This window comes from Pholcus phalangioides, unplaced genomic scaffold (assembly GCF_987345545.1).
Source record: "Pholcus phalangioides strain wild (caught in Gottingen) unplaced genomic scaffold, Ppha-v1.0 ptg000007l_1, whole genome shotgun sequence".
Taxonomy (NCBI): Eukaryota; Metazoa; Arthropoda; class Arachnida; order Araneae; family Pholcidae; genus Pholcus; species Pholcus phalangioides.
In genome coordinates, this window is record NW_028301600.1 from 7784526 (window position 1) to 7806752 (window position 22227).

The 22227-nt window shown below is 33.2% G+C and overlaps 1 protein-coding gene across 1 annotated transcript in view; it reads right to left on the reverse strand.

Moving 5' to 3' along the window:
• Nucleotides 1-20105, reverse strand: part of LOC149084879 (sister chromatid cohesion protein DCC1) — a 72350-nt gene extending 52245 nt beyond the window's left edge. Inside the window, exons 1-3 of the mRNA XM_089232615.1 lie at nucleotides 20059-20105; nucleotides 10844-11005; nucleotides 7416-7590 (exon numbers count right to left, since the gene is read on the reverse strand). Coding sequence (XP_089088741.1) covers nucleotides 7416-7590; nucleotides 10844-11005; nucleotides 20059-20069 — 348 coding nt within the window. The 5' untranslated portion in view covers nucleotides 20070-20105. The remainder of the gene's footprint in view (nucleotides 1-7415; nucleotides 7591-10843; nucleotides 11006-20058) is intronic.
• Between the last annotated feature and the right edge of the window lie 2122 nt (nucleotides 20106-22227).

Genomic DNA, 22227 nt, shown 5'->3' on the forward strand with positions numbered 1-22227 from the left:
CAGTAGCATAAACAGCTGTACAAGGTTAATTGCTAAAAGATATATAAAACATTTCGCTGATCTATGCACTGGCATTGGCTGTCACCTTCAACATATACAGAATGGTCCTGAAATCCTGGCCCCTTTTGGAAAAAATACTTTTTAAAAAGCTGTTAAAGATAGAGGCAAACAGCTTGAAGCACTTGAAAGAGAATGTTTCAGAGTTTTTCCTTACTACAAAATTTTTACATGCATATCTTCAGTGATGCTGAGGATGTCAAACCTATATAGCATTTCTTGCCATGTCATTCGTAACATGGGTATGATTAAGTAGCACATAGAAAAAAACAGCAGAAAAAGTTTTTAATGGAAACACTGCAGCTATTAAAGCTCCTAACTTGGCAAAGACTTCTTTTCCTTCATTTATCTCAATTTTTTTCCTCCCTCATATTGTTGTCAGAAATTGCATAAACAGTAGTAATCATCTCATTCAACCTCCAACTTGTATATAAATAATTTTATTTTCAAAATTAAAAACATATCAAGTTCAGAAATTATTTATTCAATTACATCACAGACCATAGTTGTATCTGATGCTCAGGCTGGAAGAAATGCCTACTTTAGGCAAAATAGTAGTAAAAAAATTAGTAGGTAGCTACCAACTTGCATCAAGCTTAAAACAAATTCTCACTTGTTTATGAAGCTAAGGTCTTAATATGGATTTTGGCAAAACGTTTGAGATATGATTCAGTAAATTGCTGCATTTGGGATTCCATCCCCCAACTGAGATAAAGTGTTCTGGCAGTAGCCTCCCCGCAAAAAAAAAAGTACCCCCCCCCCACACTCCTTGAGAAAATCCTGTGTGTGTGTGTGCTATTGGCAGCAAAGTATTGTTTCAAGCATTTGATAAGCTAATATTTTTCTAGCATTAACATTCCTATTCCCATGTCACATAAAAAAAATTCATCAATACTCAGCAAAAGAAAAGACAACAGACAATAAAAGGCTATTGATAAGGCTGCAGCTTTTGAATTAGCCACAAGAGCCAAAAACTTTAAAAAGCTGTGTCTTTATTAAAAGAAATTAATGTAATTAAATTCTGGATTGAGTTAAAATTTTTTTTTAAACTGACTAGGCTTAAATGTATTAAAATATCAAAGCTGTAATTTTTTTTCGCACCATTTTTTAATTTATTTTGCATTACAATATGAAACATATCTGAGTAATGCAGCAAGCTAGGATTCAGCTGAATAAAAGGACTTTAATTCAAACATATAATATCTATAAAATGTTGGACATCTAAATCATGTTCTAATTTTATTACTTTAACGTTTCTTAATTTTATCTCACTAATTAGCAATTTTTTGTAATAGCTTTAAATTTAGTGCAACAAATATAGATTTTCATAATATTCCCTAAAAAAAACAAGAAACTAAAAAAAAAATCAACACAATCAGTGTTGAATTTTTGATGTCACAGGTTCTGATTACCTGTGTGTTCAATTTCCTAAGCGAAATAGAGCTGTTTATTCAAAATATGTGTGGTAGGAGATCGCAGGATTAGGTTTTTGAACTTACTCAGTATCAGGGTTGTTTGGTTTAAACCACGTTGGTTTAAACCTTGGTTTTAACCAACTGGTTTTTTTAAAAAAACCACTTTGGTTTTTTTCAAAAAATCAGATAAAAGTGGCCTAAATATCATTTTTTTCCCTGAAAAATATCATATTTGTTCATTATTAGCCAAAATGTTTCATTTTTACCTTATTTTATATCCTTGGGGTACATTTTGACGGTATATCTTTAAATGACATAAGATTTTATAAGTGGTTTTTTTCAAAAAGTCTCATAAAAGTGGCCAGAATATTGAAATTTTGAAATTTGAAATTGAAATTTATTACACACACACATATTACAACATATAATACAGACGCAATATACAAAAAAAAACAAACAAAAAAAAACATATATATTACCATTTATATATTAGCCCAAGGGATTACATAATCCGTCCAGGGCATATTGATAGTGTAGTATATATTGGGGTTGACAACAGACCAATGGTGTATATAATTAAAATATAATATTGTCTTCACATTACATTCGTAAAGAGAGAAAAAAAGATGCATGTATATGGGATTAATATTCAATTGTGTTGATTTTGTTTATGAGTAGTTTTCTGAATTTGTGCAGTGATTTTTCCGTCTTTATTTCGTTATTCAATCTATTATATTCTTTAGGTGCTATGTATATGAATTGTTTTTGTATTATGGTTTTGTTTGGTTTAATTATGGCGTATTGAATTCCGTGTTGTCTTGTTTGTCTCTGCTGGTGTTTAATTCTGAACCAATCGGGATTTTTCTGAATAAAGAATAATATTTTGTAAAGATAGAGTTTATTGATGTTAAATCTATAATCATTGTGACAGTCTTGGATTATATTTATTTTTTCAGATACATTATTCACAACTTTTCTCAGAGTGTTTCTTATTATATTTATATTTGAGTCATAATCACCGCCCCATACCGATATACCATATTGTATGACTGGTAAAATCCATGCGAAGTAAATAGTACGAAGAAATTTAGGGGATATAATATTTTTCAAGCAGTAAATCCTGGTATTGATGTATTTTAGTTTATTGCTTACTGTCACCGCTTGAGTTTTCCATTTAAGGTTTTTATTAAAAACGATTCCAAGATAGTTTATTTCATCGGACTCCTTAATTTCAGTACAGCGACACTCATTGCGTGAGCAATGACCTACATGATATTGTATTGTTATTGGTTCTATATTTCTGTTATTATATAATTGAAAATGCATAAATTTAGTTTTATTTAAATTAAGGGTCAATTTATTATATTTTAGCCATTGTGAAATTATTGTCATATCATTTTCCGCTTTATATTTAAGGTTTAGGTTATCATTATCGGAAATGAAGAGCACTGTGTCAGCTGCATAACTAATAATATTTCCATTCATTTGTAGGTGTTGTATATCATTTACATAAATCAAAAAGAGTATCGCTCCGAGTACCGATCCTTGTGGGACACCGCTTACTATTTGCTTAAAAGATCCTATTTCATTTTTAATTTTAATTGCCTGTTTTCTGTTCGTTAAGTAGCTTTTAAACCAGTCGTGTATTTTTCCTCTTATACCAGCCTTATTAATTTTGTCCAGAAGTATTTTATGGTCAACGCTGTCAAATGCTTTACGTAAATCCAAAAAAAACAGCAAGGGTTTTTTTATTGTTATTGACATTCTTGTAAATGTATTCAGTGAGTTTTAGAACTGCCATTTCTGTGTTTCTATTTTCAAGAAATCCAAATTGGTTTTTTGCAAAGTAAGAGTTAGAGTTGAGGAAATCCATAATTTTCATTTTCATAACCCGTTCTATGACTTTAGACATAATTGGAAGTATCGATATTGGGTGATAATTATTATAATTATTAATATTTCCAGTTTTGTGAACAGGTCTAACAATGGCATATTTAAGTTTTTCAATAAAAGTACCTTCAGTAATTGAAGTATTGATTATATATGTTATGAACCGCAGATGATGTTTACAGACTATTTTTAGCATTCTAGCATTAATGCCATCGTATCCAATTGTTTTGTTATTATTTTATTTCATAACTATGTATTTAACATATTTTTCTTCCACTGGAGTAAAAACCATAGAATTAATTTGGTTATAAGACATTTGAATTGGACAATGATCGTTATCAGTATCTGTCTCATTTGATTCATTGCTGACTACATTAATAAAATAGTCATTCATTTTTTCTACCACAATACCGAGATCTTCATCAGTGGGTATCTTTATTATTTTCTCATTTTTATTTATTAGGTTGTTAATGATTTTCCATTGCTTTTTTGTATCGTTTCCACAAGCATTAAATTTATTGTAAAAATATTCCTCTTTGGTATATCTAATCTTTTTTTTCAGCATTTTTTCATAATTTTTGTATTCTAACCTGGCTTCTTGATTATGTGCGTTTCGCTTGAATTTTTTATATAATTTCTCTTTAATATCAATCATTTTTTTTAGTTCAACCGTTATCCATTCATTTTCCTTTCCATTTTTATTATTTTTAATACTTTTCATCCAGAAACAACGGTGTTTGTAGATATCAATAAATATTTCGTATAATATATTCACATTTTTCTCCGAGAAAACATTTTCATTCACTTTATAATTTTTTATGCAGGTCTCAAAGCTTACATAATCAACCCTATCAATGTTGTTCTGCTCATGAGTTTCAGATTTTGTAATTTTTGTTTTTTCAGCATTATAACCATTTAAAAGTAATGGCCAGTGATCAGTTATATGAATTTTGGCTATTGCAGTTTCATACTGCCAGTTTAATTTTGCATTTCTTATATATATATGATCGATGCACGATGTTGATCGGGTAGGCGTATTAGTATAAGACAAAAATCCATTTTTCGCCATCATGCCTGTTAATTCCTCCGATTCATAGTTTATTTTTAAGATATCAATATTGAAATCTCCCATACAAATTACATTTTGATATTTTATATTGCTAATAATGGATTCAAATTCGATTACGAATTGCATTGGTTGGAAATCATGTGTATATATTTTTCATATGAAGTACCTTAGTCATTTAAAGTTATATATAAAAGCCAAAATTTCTCATTCTTACAACATTTTCTAACCTTTGGCTACATTCTGATGCTCTATCTTTAGCAAATTCATGAATAAGGATTGCATCACACATCTAAATGTAGTGGTGTATTATCTCACAGGGTTTCTTTTTCCGTTCACAAAGAAGCAGCTACAGTAGTGACACCATCATGCTAGGGGCAAGTGGTCCTATAATCCAATAAAGACACCAGCTGTCCTTGAAGGACAAAGACTAGTGTACTAGTTGTTACATTACCTCACATACATTTTCATTCACATAAGAAGTAGCACATCTCCTACTGTATATCTCCCAGTCTTAATATATTCAATATTTGTTTTTTTTATAATTTCACACACACACTGTTAAGCCCAGTTAATCAAGGTTCTACTGTATAGTAGTAACAGATTTATAAAAAATAATCAGCTATATACAGGGTGATTATAATTTAAGTTTTGATTCCAAAACTATACAATAAGTACTGATCGGAATGACCTGAAAATTTGCATGGATACTCCTGAAGCAATGGACGTTTCTTTCGCAAAAGAAAAAAAGTGCAAAATGTGCAAGTAGACGATGTTGTACTTGGCCAGCAGTATAATCTATTTTGTGCAACCACATCATTTCGGCACTTCCACAGCATCAGTGTGTGGATAGAACTTCTATCAAGATGCACATTGCAATACCAGCAAAGCAGCTGCTGAAGACCCATTTTGACAGGATGCACCTTAACCCTTGCAACTTCTGGCTGTGGGGGTACCTCAAAATGTTATAAACAGTGGTCAGATTGTAAACTTTGGTGAATTGTAATCTCCAGCACATTCCCTATATGTTAGAAGTTCCTCATTCCTCAGGAATATGAACGGGGGAAAGGGGACGCGTTTGGTTTAATAAAGCTGAATTGCAAGCACATCCACATTATGACCATGGCATACTCCGATTCTGCTGTTGAACAAGAATATTTGTGCTTTCAGCGTCATAGCCAGAAAACGCGGTTGACAACATATTTAAAATTTTTTGAGTAAGTTGTAGTTATTTGTTCAATTGCTTCATTTTTTTTGTGATGTTTCCGTGAATTATGGACTCGTGCAATGCTATAATTAAGTTATAATTTTCCCATGACTGGCTATCGTTTCCATTCTGCAAGCAAATTTCCCACGTATTGGATGATGTCATTAATTTTACATTTTTAAGTATTTTTTCCCCTTTATCAAATAAAATTGAATTTTTTCAGGAATATTCATGTCAATTTTCAAGTCATTCTGACAATCGCTCTTTTTTCACAGTATTTTGAAATCAGAACCTTAGTTATAATCACCCTGTATATCGTAAATCATCGTTAATTAATCTGCATTATTTATGCTTCATTAAATGCATTATATTCACCTAATTTATATTACTTTTTGCAAAATAGCTTTGTAATTAAGTATACTGAAAGTAGCTGGAGAAAAACCTTTATATATTATATGATTAATAATAACATTAAAAGAATTTTCAAACACACAGTAATCCATTGAGTTAAGCAAAAAATAATTAAATGGCAAAATGGTTTTTGTTAAAATGTAATAAATATTTATTGATTAATTAGCATGGGAATAGTGTTAATTGCATTAATAAACATTTTATTTTAGTTAATTATTACAAGTTTGAATGATTTTTCAGAAATTTCATTGTTTTTAATGTTAATACTATTTAAAACAAAAAAAACCGGTTTAAACCAAAAAAACCTGGTTTAAACCAAAAAAACCCGGTTTTTTGGTTTTTTTCAAAAAAACCGGTTTTTTTACCAACCCTGCTCAGTATTAAGAAAGTCAAAAACATATTGCCAGTGTTGTCATTCTTACTTTTACACTTAGAATAAGTTATAGCTTTTCTTAAGCATCATATGCAATCAGCATTGCTAAATTAAAGGACATTTTAGTCCAATTTAGTATTTTTATTGCTAGCTATATTCTAATGGTATGCACAATAAGGGTATCATTTTAAGTATCAGTGATTATCTAGAAAATTAAATAACAGAAATCAACATTACATATATGGTGTAAAAAAAATTTTTAAACACCTATCTGTTATGAAGAGTACAGAAGATGGTTTATATCAGTGATTCCCAACGTGGGTGTTAACGCCCCCTGGGGGCGATGGTATGTTCCATGGAGACAGTAGAAGGCACGGGTATAACATAGGATTCTATGGGTTAGATTGTGTTGGGGGCGATGGGAGAAAAAAATTTCTGAAGAAGGGGCCGATGGGACAAAAAAGGTAGGGAAACTATGGTTTATATCAATACACATATACTGTATAAGCAGTTAAAGAAATTTTGGAAGGTCAAGAATGATCTTGAATTGAAGTAGTTCCATAGTTTATCAAATAGTATATATCTATATATAATAGTATATATATAATAGTAGATGTACTATATATAATAGTATAACATATATCAAATAGTTCCACAGTTTTTCCTTCAGCTTTTATGTTATACTCTATTGAAATTGTATATCTTACATGAAAAAATACACATATATTGTCCAAAATAATTCTGTAGAAAACAAAATTATTTTAGAATCCATATTAAATATTTATTCTTTGTATAATATAGTGACTAAACATTACATGCAATCGATGTGTGTATTTTCAACTGGAATTTTTATATTGAAAAGCAATATTTTAGGTTTTTTGACTGAGGTTTTGCGTGGAGGGTTTTGACGTGTCAAAAACTGCCATGCATCAAAAACCTGCCAACCCTAAACACAATATATAACTAAGCTACCCCATTTCACTTTTACAAGCTTACTTCCTGTGAAAAAATGTCTTCTTCACCTAAGTGACCAGATTTCTTACAGTTTGCAGGAAATTGCACATCAGGAAGAAGCAATAAAGAATTAGATGTCTTTGCTTCTTTTACTTCGTATGTTGAAGATTTGGTACAAACCACAGCAGGTTCTTTAAGTGCGCCTCGAATAACCAACCTATAACATAAAAAGTAGAGATAGCGTAAATATATAAATGCAGCATAGTATAAGTCTAACTCCAGTTTTATTTTTTTAACTATACAGCTATAAATTTAATTTAACGTACTTTGCATCTAAAAGCTTGAGTTTCAGTGTTCTGTAAAAATGTCATAATACATTTTTAATAGCTGGTCAGAAACATTTTGACCATTTAATACCATTAATGTGGACCATTTAATTGGTCAGAAATTTTTTTATGACATTTATACAGAACACATGTGAAAACGTTTTTGGCGGCATGAAAAAAAATTGAAAATTTTAAAATATATTTTGCATGAATGACGGCGATATTCATAATATTCAATATTCTACTTATTTACTGCTGACTTTCTACCATATAACAGAATTCTTATTTTAATTGGCAAAATTAAATATTGAATAAATTAAAAATAATAGGCTAATAAAAAAAATCACATTCAGTGTGATCTATGATTTCTCTGATAATTAGTCCATACAAAAAGTGATTAAATGTCATAAGGGTTGTAATTTAATTGATACACAAGTGATACAGCACAGCTATCAGTTAAGCAAAATTTACCCCGGTATATATTATTACTGCCTAAGCCAGTTTGCACACTCACCAACCCAGTTGACCTGGCCAATGTCTGAAATTCAGGCTTTTGATGATTCCTATACATCGATCCCTATGATTTGAGGTCATGGCCACATTGGCATATTTTTTTGTGATAATTATGGCCATTTATAATAAACTATCACAACCCTAATGATCAAAGGAATCTGAATATTGATCTTAGTGATCCCTATATAGGGACCTGCGAAAGTCAGAAAATTGGACATTGGCCGTATCAACTAGCCAACTTCGGGCTTTGGCAGTGTAACCTATATATATACAGGGTGATTATAAAAAAACTATCCCGACATATGGGGCCCCTAACTATCATACCATTCACAGAAACTGAATGAAATTTTGGCATAAGGTATTTTGAGGTATGCGCTCAAGAATGATATGGAAAACAACAGTGTCATTCTAACAGTTACAGTTACAGTGAGAAAATTTCGAAAATATCAAATGGCAACACCAAGTTTTTTGTATTGGAATGTGATCTCCATTGTGAAAAACCCTAAATGGCGTTCGAACGGCACCTGTAGCACGAAAATCCCCGGAGCTAGGCAAGGAAAAAGTAAAAAGGACTTTGCTGTGCACCAGAGCATTAATGTTCGTTTCATTCGTCACACCGTTTCTTCGGCTGAGATCCCAGCCTGATTAGTCCTCCACAAGGTCATGTGGAAAATTTGTGAAACACAATAAAATGCTTTATTTTATGCTGCTTCTCTGTCCTTATTGGTTATCCTCACTTTTAGCCTATCTACCGCCGGTGATTTTCATGCTACAGTTGCCGTTCGAACGCTATTTAGGGTTTTTCACAATGGAGATCACATTCCAATACAAAAAACTTGGTGTTGCCATTTGATATTTTCGAAATTTTCTAACTGTAACCGTAACTGTTAGAGTGACACTGTTTTGTTTTTCATATCATTCTTGAGCGCATACATCAAAATACCTTATGCCAAAATTTCATTCAGTTTCTGAGAATGGTATGATAGTTAGGGGCCCATATGTCGGGATAGTTTTTTTATAATCACCCTGTATATAGATGAATAAATCAATTTCATTTAGTCCTCAAGTTTTCTATCTTACTTTCTTTGGGAACTAGTGGCTGAATGAATGAATGCCAGAACTTTGCCACTGGACTCATCCCGTTGCCGAGATCTCTTCCAGCCCAGCTTCGTGGCAGAGTCTGGAACACTTTATTATGTGTCAAAAAAGGAAAAAAACATACAAAATTTTTACAACATATTTTCCCCAGACAATTGGGTACTGTCGCGATTAACAAATTTTGTGGTGATTACAGATGAGATGAGGTTGGGAGTTGGAGAAAAGTTTGGGAACTAGTGGCTGTGGAACCCTGCAACGTGGTCACCAGACACAAGAAAATTAGTGAACGTTAAGAAATGCAAGGTGTATTAGAACCAGGGCTAGAACTGGATGGGGCAGGGGGACACAGCTGTCCTGGGAGACAAAATTGAGGGGAGGGGCAGCAGTTTTAGGTGGGAAAAAATAGCACAGTAATAAAATTATGGAATTTTAAAGTTATGGGGGCAGCAAAATCATGTTTGCCCTGAATGGCAAAAATCTTATTTATGGCCCTGATTAGAACAGTAAAAATTAGTTTGCTAAAATCTTGTGGTTCGTGAAAACGGCTACTACTTAACCATACATGTACCTTGTAAACATTCCTCTGGGAGGTGAAAATTAGTGTAGGGAAAAGAGTGTAAGAGATGCATGGAGTTAATTTTACTCTTAGCAACAGGGCAAGTGAAAGCAACTATGATCAAGGTAGCATATATGTTTTGAAGTGTCTCAAACCACCATTATTGATATAATCCTTGATGATTATTATCCTTATTGCTTAAAATCCTTCATTAGGTAAAATGTGATTTTGTTATGATAGTATGTAATTCTTTTATGAAGGAATCATAATTTTTCTTAATTTTTGAAGATAGAAGATTCATGAAAGCTTTCAAGATTTAAGTTATTATGAAGAATATTTTCTGCAGAACAATATGATGTTAAAATTTAACTCTGTTGTAGGCAGAGACATATGCAGTATTGACCTTTGGGAAGGGGACACAAGGAATTTCTTCCAGGGAAAGTTTGAGTTACCAACCTTTAAATTGATACGGAAGAGTAGATGACTTTGTTGAGAGTTTAAATTGATATTCCATTTTTTAATGAAAATATTTAAACTTTTGGTCAGCTTGGGAAAAACATGAGCCTCATATATACCCTGCCTACAGCCTCTGATCGTAAGGTGTTGCGAACTATGATCGATTTAGAAAATCAATAAACAGGCAGCTAAGAGTATGCACACAACTGTGATGCAGGCTCTCTTTCTTAAAATGAACTGCACAAGTAAAAAAAGCTTTATTCTTGAAACTATCTTTTGTCAAATTTTTGAGATTTCACATTTTCGTCTCGTTTTTATAAATAGAAATCCACTAGGTGTGTAATCTTGTCCTCTATTCTCTTTCCTCTATTTGTCTAATCTATAGGCTAAATACTAAGGTATTTTAGAAATTTAGAGAGATGTTAGAAATAACAAGTACGCCTATACAAGAAATAAACTTCAAGTCACTAGTTTTTTAATAATTATTCAATGCAAAATGCAAATAAATCCAAATTACATACGTCTCGCCTGCACTGATCTTTTTGATCATGTCTGGTTTCATCTGCATCAAAATTATGCCATTTTTTGCTTTTTGAGGCACATATATTGGCTGAACAATAGGCTTGAGTTCCGCTTCATTCAACCTAGCAGCCTTTATAGTGTCTTTTACATCGTCACACATTCTATAGTAGTAAATAAAAAATAATAAAATTTGAAAAATGAGCTTAAAACACAATATTTATTAAACTTGGCTGGTTGTAGTGAAACGAGAGTCCACACTAGCATAAGAGCTGTTAATGTTTGAAGCCTATAGCACAAGGGAAGAAAACCTTTTTCCAAGCCATGCCACTATAAAGCACATTTTTGATGCCCATGCCACCTCTTGAAAATTCAATGCTCAAACCATATACTTCGCTTTTATACAACGTAGCACTGCCACCTTCCCACAATGTTTCTGTCTACTTGTTTTCATAAAAATGCTTATTTTTCACTTTTTTAAGAAAAATTTTGATTTTTGAATTACAAATTTGAATCTCAAAAGGTAAATCATGTACGTGCATTGACAGAAGTTCATCCAGTACCTATGAACAGCAAAAGCACTGGAATCTGGAGGCTTGGGATACTGTAATTCCCCAATAATTCATGAATATACAATGCATTTTGCCTGCTATGACCTTTGTATTTTTAATCCATGAGAACACCCCTGAATCCTGTACATATGAGATGGCCAGCAATCTCAGCCCCTGACTGGTAATACTGATAATGTGGCATAATATTCATCACTCATTTTCGTTCGGTTTTTAATTTTTATGTTACTCCTTCCTTTACAACTTTAATTTGCTCAATATTTGGTCTGCATACCAGGGTTGGTAAAAAACCTTTTTTTAAAAAAAAAACAACAAAAAACAGGGTTTTTTTTGTTTAAATAGCATTAACATTAAAAACAAAATTTCTGAAAAATCATTCAAACTTCTAATATAATTAATTAAAATAAAATGTTTATTAATGTAATTAACACTATTCCCATATTAATTAATCTAAATATTTCTTACATTTTAACAAAATTCCACTTTTGCAATTTAGTTTTTTTTTTTTTTTTGCTTAACTCAATGAATTACTTCGTGTTTAAAAACTCTTAATGTTATTATTAACCATATAATATAAAGGTTTTTTCTCCAGTTACTTTCAGTATGCTATTTAGCTATTCAGTATGCTAATTAGGAAGCTATTTTGCAAAAACTGCTATAAAAAGTAGGTGAATATAATGTATTTAATGAACCATAAATAATGCAGATTAATTAGCGATGATTTACAATATACGGGGTGATCATAACTAAAGTTCTGATTTCAAAACACTTTAAAAAAGAACCATCGTCAGAATGAATTCAAAATTTACATGAATATTCCTGAAGCAATGGAATTTTAAATGGCAAAGGGGAAAAATATTTAAAAATGTAAAATTAACAACACTGTACTCATCCAACATGTGGGAAATTTGCTCGCAGAATGAAAATGATAGCCAGTCAGGGCAAAATAATAACTTAATTAGCATTGCACGATTTTATAATTCATGGAAACATTACAAAAATGAAGTAATTGAACAAATAAAACTACAACTTACTTAAAAAAATGTTAAATATGTTGTCCACTGTGTTTTGGCTATGAGGTGAAAGCAGAAAAATGCTTGTTCAACAACAGATCAGAGTATGCCATGGTCATGACGTGGATGTACTTGCAATTCACCGGAGTTTGGAATTCGACCACTGTTCATAACATTTTGAGGTACCCCCCCCCCCCCCCACACACACAGCCAGAAGCTGCAAGGGTTAAGGTCACGTGAGCTGAAGGCCAGGTGTCATGTCATACTGTTATTGTCAAAATGGTTCTTCAACAGCTACTTTGCTGATATTGCAATATTCATCTTGATAAAAATTGTACTATCTACACACTGATGTTGTTGAAGTGCCAAAATGATGTGGTTACATAAAATGGTATTACCCTGCTGGCCAAGTACAGCATCTACTAGCACATTTTACACTTTTTTTTCTTTTCTTTTGCCAAAGAAATTTTCATTGCTTCAGGAGTATCCATGCAAATTTTCAAGTCATTTTGACCAGTAGTTCTTATTGTATAGTTTTGGAATCAAAACTTTAAATTATAATCACCCTGTATATAGCTGATTATTTTTCATAAATCTGTTACTACTATACAGTAGAACCTTGATTAACTGGACTTAATGGTTTATGGATAGGATGGACCATGAACTTTCAGTACACTGCCAATCGACTGCTTTTACAAGGGGACACCAATATCGATTGGTGAGAGACAATGCAAGGTCATGGTGTCGCAGGGAATTTTTCTCCAATAGGGTTGTTAAAAAATGGAATAGCTTACCCCCAGAGGTAGTAAATTGTAACACAATTGACACGTTTAAAAAGAAATACGATAAACATGTTGGGGTAAATCGAGAAGCTATCCATACTTAGATTAAGACAACCATAAGTATTCTTTATGGACATAATAATAATAACGTGATCCCCACGTATTCCCAAGGGATCAGCATGATCCGTCCAGGGAATTTGTTAGTGTTAGTAAACATCCATGCCCGAACCGGGATTCGAACTCAGACCTGCACAGTGAGAAGCTAGTTCCCTAACCACTCGACTGCCAGGCGGCGAATATTTTGTATAAATTGTATAATATTTTATCATGTGTATATATTGCTTATAATTTTTGTTAATTGCATTTTTAATTGGGTTGCTGTATTTTTTAAATATATGACATCCATATTTTTATGGTACTTTTCTCAGCCACCTCGTTGGGCATTTTGCCTGTTGTGGCATTGTATTGTATTGTATAAAAAATGAATATTAAGACTGGGTGATATACAGTATGAGATGTGCTACTTTTTTATGGGAATGAAAATGAAAATATCTGTGAGTTAATGTAGCTACTAGGTAGTATACCAGTCTTCGTCCTTTAGGGACAGCTGGTATCTTTATTGGATTATAAGACCATCTGCCCCTAGCATGATAGTGTCACTACTGTTGCTGCTTCTTTGTGAAAGGGGGAAAAAACCCTGCAAGATAAGGCACCACTACATTGAGATGTGTAATGCAATCCTTATTCATGAATTTGCTAAAGATAGAGCATCAGGCATGGCCCTCACATCCTGGAGTGGGGCCCCTAGGCTGGAATCTTTTGCGGGCCCCCCCCCCCAACCAGACTTTCACGGGCCCTTTTATGATGGATTTATAGCGTGAAAAACAAAAAATAATGAAAATCATCACAAACAAACACTTATACAATCTTATGTCATTTAAAGATATACCATCAGAATGTCCCCCAAGAATATAAAATGTGATAAGAATGAAACATTTTTTGGCTAATAATGAACCAATATGATATTTTTCAAGAAAAAAATTATATTTAGGCCACTTTTATTTGATTTTTTTTTTTTAAAAACCACTTGGTTTAAACCAACCCGCTGGATACATCCATCCATTACGGATTTGATTTATTAAACTTGATTTGCAAAAATAATTGTTAGTAGCTTTTTTAGATTTCATAAACATTACAGTCATTTAACAAAGGGCTAGGGCAATGTAGAATAATTGCTCACACTGGTCAACAGTTATTAGGTAGTCCCCTGGCTTTTTTTAGAAAAAACACTAGAAATGAATTATACAGATATGCCAATGACACGCTATAGCGTGTCAAATACCCGGAATTTCAGAAAAGAACACATAAAAATTTGGTTCACGCCTCCTCCGGCACACGTTCTTTCTTAGTTCAAAAAAGAAAAAAGTAGAGAGAGAAAACCTCTCCAACTTTTTTTTTTTTCTTTTTACCATCTATCGTGATTGTGCGACCTTGAAAAAGTGGTTCTACTACTTTGTATACTATGCTGTATTGATATACACGCGGGTTGTTAAAGAATAAGATGGATACCTAGTTGTTTCCCTGAATGAGGGGCCCTGCAGAGAAGTATCAAATTTTTGAATTTTTATTCTCCTGAGGATTTTCTCCCCTGCGGTTGCATACCAGAAATTATGGTATTTTCGCAACTATCTGCTGGCACTCAAAGACAGTATCTATACAGCATAAATTTGCCTTGTTCCTACAAGATTGTGAATGCACACTTTTTGAAAAATCATAAAGGATTTGGAACACCTTTTCAAATTGTAAAACATTTTCCGAAAGATCGTTCCGGAGAAGAAAAAATAAATCTGCAAAACTCTACCTTGAATATCCACAGTTTTATCATCTAGTTGTAATGTGGTAGTCACTGTTTATACTGACAAAACATGAAATTTCAATAATTTCCATCTTTACTTCAGAAAATGGAAGCCAGATGGCAACATGAACACGAAAAAAGTGTAACTGGACAACATAAATACGTTAGGGCCAAGCATACACTCAGAACACACATTCCGGCATGTGCCGATTCATTAGAAATTCTGTAGAGGAACGTGTACGAGGTGCATGTTCGGTTATGTAGTAGTATTCGCATCGTGCAATTGACGGGTGTATACGCAGAATCGGCTTTCAGAGGAGCACAAGGATCTAAGAATAGTATAAGAATGGAGTTTTTTTACAATGTTTTAATTTTATACAAAAATGTTTTTAACTTTTGATTTTCTTGGGGGAGCATGGGCCCCCCATACCCCAGATTTTCCTTTTGGTGAAAATCTAGGTTTGGAACCTGCGATTATGCAGTGGTAATTGGCTAAAAGTATGATTTTCTAAGGTTTTCCAATTTTGAGTTGGCTATGTCTTTGAAAAAAAAGCTCTGGTTGTGCCACGACACAATCACACAGACCTACAACACAAATATGTATACATTAAATTTCAAATCCACGCATTACCAATTTGGAGAATAGATGCAAGGCCACAACTGGGGGGGGGGGGAGCAGGGGGTTCAGCGCCCTGGGCTCTGGACTAGGGGGCGCCACATTCATCCTTTATATAACTGCTTCTTTTACATCAGTGTGTGTGTTTCTCAACCACCCAGCCCTGATGTCATTCATACCAGGCCGCGAGTGATTAGCCGTTTAATTTTTCCTCATTTATTTTCCATTGGTCGTGTGTTTGACCGGGCCTTCGACTCACAAAAATGAACTCGAAAAAAACACCTGAAAGAAAGTCTCTTCCAAACTGAATGCAAAAGAAATAGATGCAGTATAATCCCGATTTATAAAAAAAATTACATTTTAGTAATGCAAATCATAATTTACTGCAGTTACTAGAGGATTTTATCAACTATAATGTTAATATATAAACATTTCTAAATGTTTTATTAGTTGTATATTAAATAAAAAGTTATTTATTTGTGTATAAACTTTTAAATACTTTTATTGACAAGAAATATAAGAGTTTTAAAATTAAAGTTCTTTTTTCTATCAGTTTGGTGCAACAATGTATTTGTATTTGTATAATGTTTTTCAAAAAACGTTGTAAGCAGGAAAACACATTAAACGGGAAATCTTATTGAGAATTACTTAGAGTTGGGACTGTGAAATTAAGTTGTACTAAAACATTCTAAATGGGAATGTTATAAGCAGGATCGACTGTATATCTGTTTTAGATTAATTACATTTGTTAAATTCCATGTTAAATTCTCAGTGTTAATGGGCTCCTTTGCAAGCTTTTTCTACTAGTAGACAATGAAAGTAAATGAGGATAAACTATTTGTAACTTTGGATAGTACAGGTTTTTATAGAAATGAATTATTTATTTGATTCACAAAGATACCTCCTTCTCCTACCCAGAACATGGCCCGCGGCTCTCTGTCTCAATGAAGAGATATAAGCAGGTAATCAAATACCAAGGGCATAGTCTCCCAAACTTTTTGTTCCATCGCCCCCTTCATCAGAAATTTTTTCTTCTCATCGCCCCCCAACTCAAGTAAACCCATAGGATCTTATGTTAAATCAGAAGGTTCTATCGCCCCCTTGGTACATTCCATCACCCACCAGGGGGCGATATTGCCCACTTTGGGAAACACTGACCTAGGGCATGCTGGAAAAAAATCAGAGATACAAGTGAATTATGAGGGAGGGAACCATACTTTTTTTCCAAGATAATTTTTTTCGAGAGAGACCCACTTCACTCAAAAAGGACCCAGATTTTTCAATTAACCTGGGTCCCAGGACCAGCAGCATTTGTATGTATATATATACACAAATATATATATATACATACATTGAGTATACGTTCTTTGTCCCTCCCAAAAAAGTTGAAATGATGGTCTTGGGCCTAATAACTCGACATTTTGTAGGCCCTTTCCAGAACTACTGTGTAGTCATAGTGATGGACTCGAATTTCAAGAACACAGATTCGAACCCCACCAGTGGCACAGTGGTGATCAGCTGAAGTTGGATTTCTGTAGTTTCCAACTTGAAGCGTGAATGCGAGACGATCTTGTTGTTAAAAGCCGTGCTACAGAGAGCAGCAGACGCTACAATGGTAAAAATATGCAATCATTACACTTTGCTCATAATTTGGAATATAGATGGCAGCACCTACTTCACACACAACACTACACACTCACAAAGACTGTTAGGTACATACATAATTCCAGCACAAATCGCTAACAATAGTAAATTGCAGAATGGCAATAGAATAGAGTTGGGTTCAGTTTAGAAGAAGGTCCTTTTTACTGCAAAATTCATTGGTACATAAAATAGAATAAAGCTCAAGAGTATCAACTCTGAATTGGCTATTGTTGAATATGCCTGAAATAATACGAAAATTAAAAAAAGAATAATTGATGAAAATTAAGGTGCTTTATTTGCAGCAAATAAAAGTTTGTTCAATATTCTCTATCAGCAAAATGCAGTTGACACTCATTATAATGACACCCTATGTTATAGCCACCATTCCATTACAGCGACCGGTATGATAAAACTCAATTTCTTTCATATAATAAATTATCTATATGTTTTTCCTTTTTATGTAACAACCTTCCAATATAATGTTCATTTTCGATGGGACGATGGGGATCGTTATAAAGAGCATCAACTGTATTAATACAGTTACAGAGTTAGAACTATCAATTGTGATTTTAGTAGGAAATAATAAGCTAAACCTGGCTAAGATCCTGTAAGCACCGCCAAATTTGTGATTTCCTATTTTGCCAATGTTTTGGCCCCTTGGTGACACAGAATTTTTTTTTTTTTTTTTGTTCACCAAACATCTTCAGCATCAGCATCGTAAAAATTCAACATGGCCACTAAAGATTATAGGCAATTTCATCATGAAAGTGAGAACATCACAAGGACGAATTCTGGAATCATCAAAAAAGTATTTTCCATGGGATTCACCAAACCAATAAATTCGGATTGCTCGTACTTGTTCTGACAAACGCAACTGCAACAGAATTTTTTTTTTTGGCAATCACTGTTCAAAACCATTTTAGTAGCAGATTTCAGGTAAGAAACCATGGTATCTTCTGCTGATATCATGCTGACTTCTGTCCAGAGTTAGACAGTTTCTTCCAAAGCGGAAAAAAACCAGCCGGAAGAAACTAGTTTTGTTTCAATAATTTATTATATAAGTTAGAATAAGACAACCATAATATTCTTTATGGGCATTGTATAATATTTTATCATGTGTATATATTGTTGATAATTTTTGTGATTGTGGTTTTAATTGGGTTGCTGTATTTTTGAAATATATGACATCCATATTTGTTATGGGCATCTTTTTCTCAGTCATCTCGTTGGGCATTTTGCCTGTTGTGGCATTGTATTTGTATTTATGCTTTAGATTTATAGCAAATATATATATTTTCTATAACATTAAGTAAATTTAATTTCACTAACTTAATTATGCAGACAAATTAATAATGGTATCAGTCTTTTGCAGAGTTAAGCAGTTTCTTCAACTTGGAAGAAACTGTGCTGCAACAAACCTACTTTGCTTCTTCCCAGCAGAAGAAACTACTCTTCCTTTCATATTCATCATTTACATTTATAATGTAAAAATTATGTCAGTCTTTTGATCAAGGTCACATATCTACTGTATTTTCAATCTGACAAAATTATTTTTGACTTCTTTAAGTCAAAAAACAACAAAACATTATTCATTTTTTAAACAGCACTGATCTCTTTAGTATTATTGCAAAAAAGAAAATTTTGTCTTAATTTAAAGATCATTAGAAAACACTGATTATTACAAACAATAATTACAATTTACAATATCAGAAAATATTATCAAAATCTTCTATTTCCTCACTGCAGTGCAACACTGAAAAACAATTTTTTTTTAGCAGTTGCATGCTGTAATAGATTTCTCAGCTTATAAAGAATGAATGCAAAATATGAGAAAATTCTTTTGAGTCCTGCAGAACTTGAAGAAGTGCTTAAAAGCATTTTGGCACATCTACAAAATTCATCAGGTATGCGCTGCCAGGGTTAGCAAGTTTCTTCCGAGTTGGGAAAAAAACCACCTGAAAGAAAGTCTCTTCCAAACTGAATGCAAAAGAAATAGATGCAGTATAATCCTGATTTATAAAAAAATTAGCATTTTAGTCATGCAAATCATAATTTACTGCAGTTACTAGAGGATTTTATCAACTATAATGTTAATATATAAACATTTTTAAATGTTTTATTAGTTTTATATTAAATAAAAAGTTATTTATTTGTATATAAACTTTTAAATACTTTTATTTCCAAGAAATATAAGAGTTTTAAAATTAAAGTTCTTTTTTTTTATCAGTTTGGTGCAACATGGTGTAAAAAAACTTTTTTTTGTTATGGCAGCCAATAGGCTGTTCCAAAACGTGAGTGGATAAATCCAAAAATATTAAATTCTTTTTAAACCTGCTGAATTTGCGGAACAACTTAGAAAAGCATTTGAACACAATCACAGCTTTTTCAGAACCGTATATCGAAGCTGTTCCAAACCCCTTTTTAACGGACACCCACTCACATGCGGTCACCCTTTTTTTACGGATTAATTTTTTTGTCCCGCCGGTGACCGCAAAAGAAGGGGTTTTACAGCACTCGCCGGCAAGCGAGAGAGCGGGGTTCGAGTCCCCGTGGGGGCAGAGATGAATTTTCTTCCTTGTAATTTTCATCTCCACAAATAACCAGTGTTTCAATGAATCTTGGGTTAAACATTTGTTTAACTTTTAGTAAAGAGTAAAAAAAAGAGAATTAGTAAAGAGTCTAAAAACAACACAAAAAACTTATTTGTTTTAATCAATTAAAATGAAATAATGAAATACCTGCTTGCCATGTTGACATTTAATTTGTCGGAAAGGCGCGAAAATATATCAACAAACAAGTTTTAGTGTAACTGTTTACTTCGTTTTCTTGAATCTGTCATCATTATGATAACCATACGTCCTGAATTTCTCAAAGCATCCTCGTAATTTGGCTATCCTGACTCTTTTGCAACAATGTGCCAGTTGCTCACGAACTTTCAACAAAGCATACTTGAATTTTTATTCTTTGTTAAAATCAAGGATTGAAATTTTTTTAAACTAATAAATTATATTAATTACAATGATAAATAAGAATATATTCACCTCACATATATGTCATGATAAACGTTTATTTTGTAGAATTCATTTTATACAACTGCAATTCCCAGTAACGCTTCTTTTTTTGTCATTAGGGTTTTTAGTGATTTCGGCAATAGTTGGCAACTTTGCTTCCAGTGCGATAATTGGTGATATCCCGCATTTTCCAGTATATGAAATTCCAATATTTCTCCGATTTTTCTCGACGAAGTATGATCAGGCTAGTCATCGTTGAACTGACCAAATTTAATCGTGGAATCCCTCAAGGATGTCTCCTCCGTCTAGGGTTGCCAGATTCGAAAACTGAGAAAGGGGGACGACTGCGCGCACCCTTGATGCTGTAATTTTCCCAATTTTCGCAACACAGATGGCGCCACTTTTATTACAATACATGAAAAACCCGCCACCACAATAATTTTTTTCAACTAAAACTGAACCGAACTGAACTGAAATGTTACGGAAATTTCATACATCCGGTTATTATGCATGATCAGCAGCTATTATGCATAGTTACAGACTTATATCTCTCTAAATTTAATAAACTTTGTTTATCCACATTTACTGGTGATTATATGTAATCCCCAGCTCATGATAAATATGATAAACCTTTTTAATAAACTATTTATTAAATTTACCTCCTCCTTTTAACCAAAACACGGCCCGCGTAATATTTAAATTTACCGGAAATTTTGCTCAAATTTCAGTCTAGGGTAGTGTTTCCCAAAATGAGCAATATCGCTCCCTGGTGGGCGATGGAAGGATCCGGGGGGGGGGGGGTGATAGAAGCTACGGGCATAACAGAATCCTATGGGTTCACTTGAGTTGGGGGTGATAAGAGAAAAAATTTTTGAAGAAGGGGGCGATGGAACAAAAAGTTTGGGAAAATATGGTCTAGGCCTAGGGTGATGGATTCTAGCTTCTATCAGTGATGTTACTCAAGGGCGTAGCTGGGATGGGCGGTCTTGTGGGTCTGGTGCCCCCCCCCCCCCCCGAAATGTGAAAAAAAGGGAAAAAGGTGGCCAAATCCATTGTTCTGTCACTTTGGTCCCCCCCCCCCCCCCGAAATGAAAGTGGTATCCCTCGAACGAAATTTCTGGCTACGCCCCTGATGTTGTTTATGTTTGAAAATGTTGTTAAATGTGAAGAAAGCTAACACATTACAGCGCTGATAATAATTTATACGCTTTTTATTCTCATAACACTTATTTTCATTTAATTTAGTTTTTGTGGCAAAATATGTGTAGTGCACCCATCACGTACGGGAGAAACTGATAAGTGGTTGAATTTAAGTGATATTTCACCACGATTTCTTCCATATTTATCATACTTCATACTTACCAACATCAATAGAGAATTATGCACCGTAAGCTCTCTTTTCTCACCGTGAACTCTTTCATTCTAGCTCTCAATGGTTTTTTTTTTTTTTTTGTACTTTTTCCCATTAACACAAAGCTTTATTGTAATCTTATGAACAGAAGTTTCCCTTCCCCGTTTTCTTACTTCGGTTTAGTGATCCCCCCCCCCCCATAAAATCTTTCTTCATCCATCCGAATCTTTGTATTATAAGAGAGAAAGAAAGAGTACACAAATAGGGGGGCAGTGAAGGCGAAAGTGAAATCTACACTGAAACTAATATTTCCCCCCCCCCCTTTTATATCTATTATGCGAAGACGAAACCAGTTTTATAGCCGATACTTCGAAGTCAGATTATCCAAATTTGTTGCCAAAAGCATTGACAAAAACTAAATTAAATGAAAATAAGTGTTATGAGAATAAAAAGCGTATAAATTATTATCAGCGCTGTAATGTGTTAGCTTTCTTCACATTTAACAACATTTTCAAACATAAACAACATCAGGGGCGTAGCCAGAA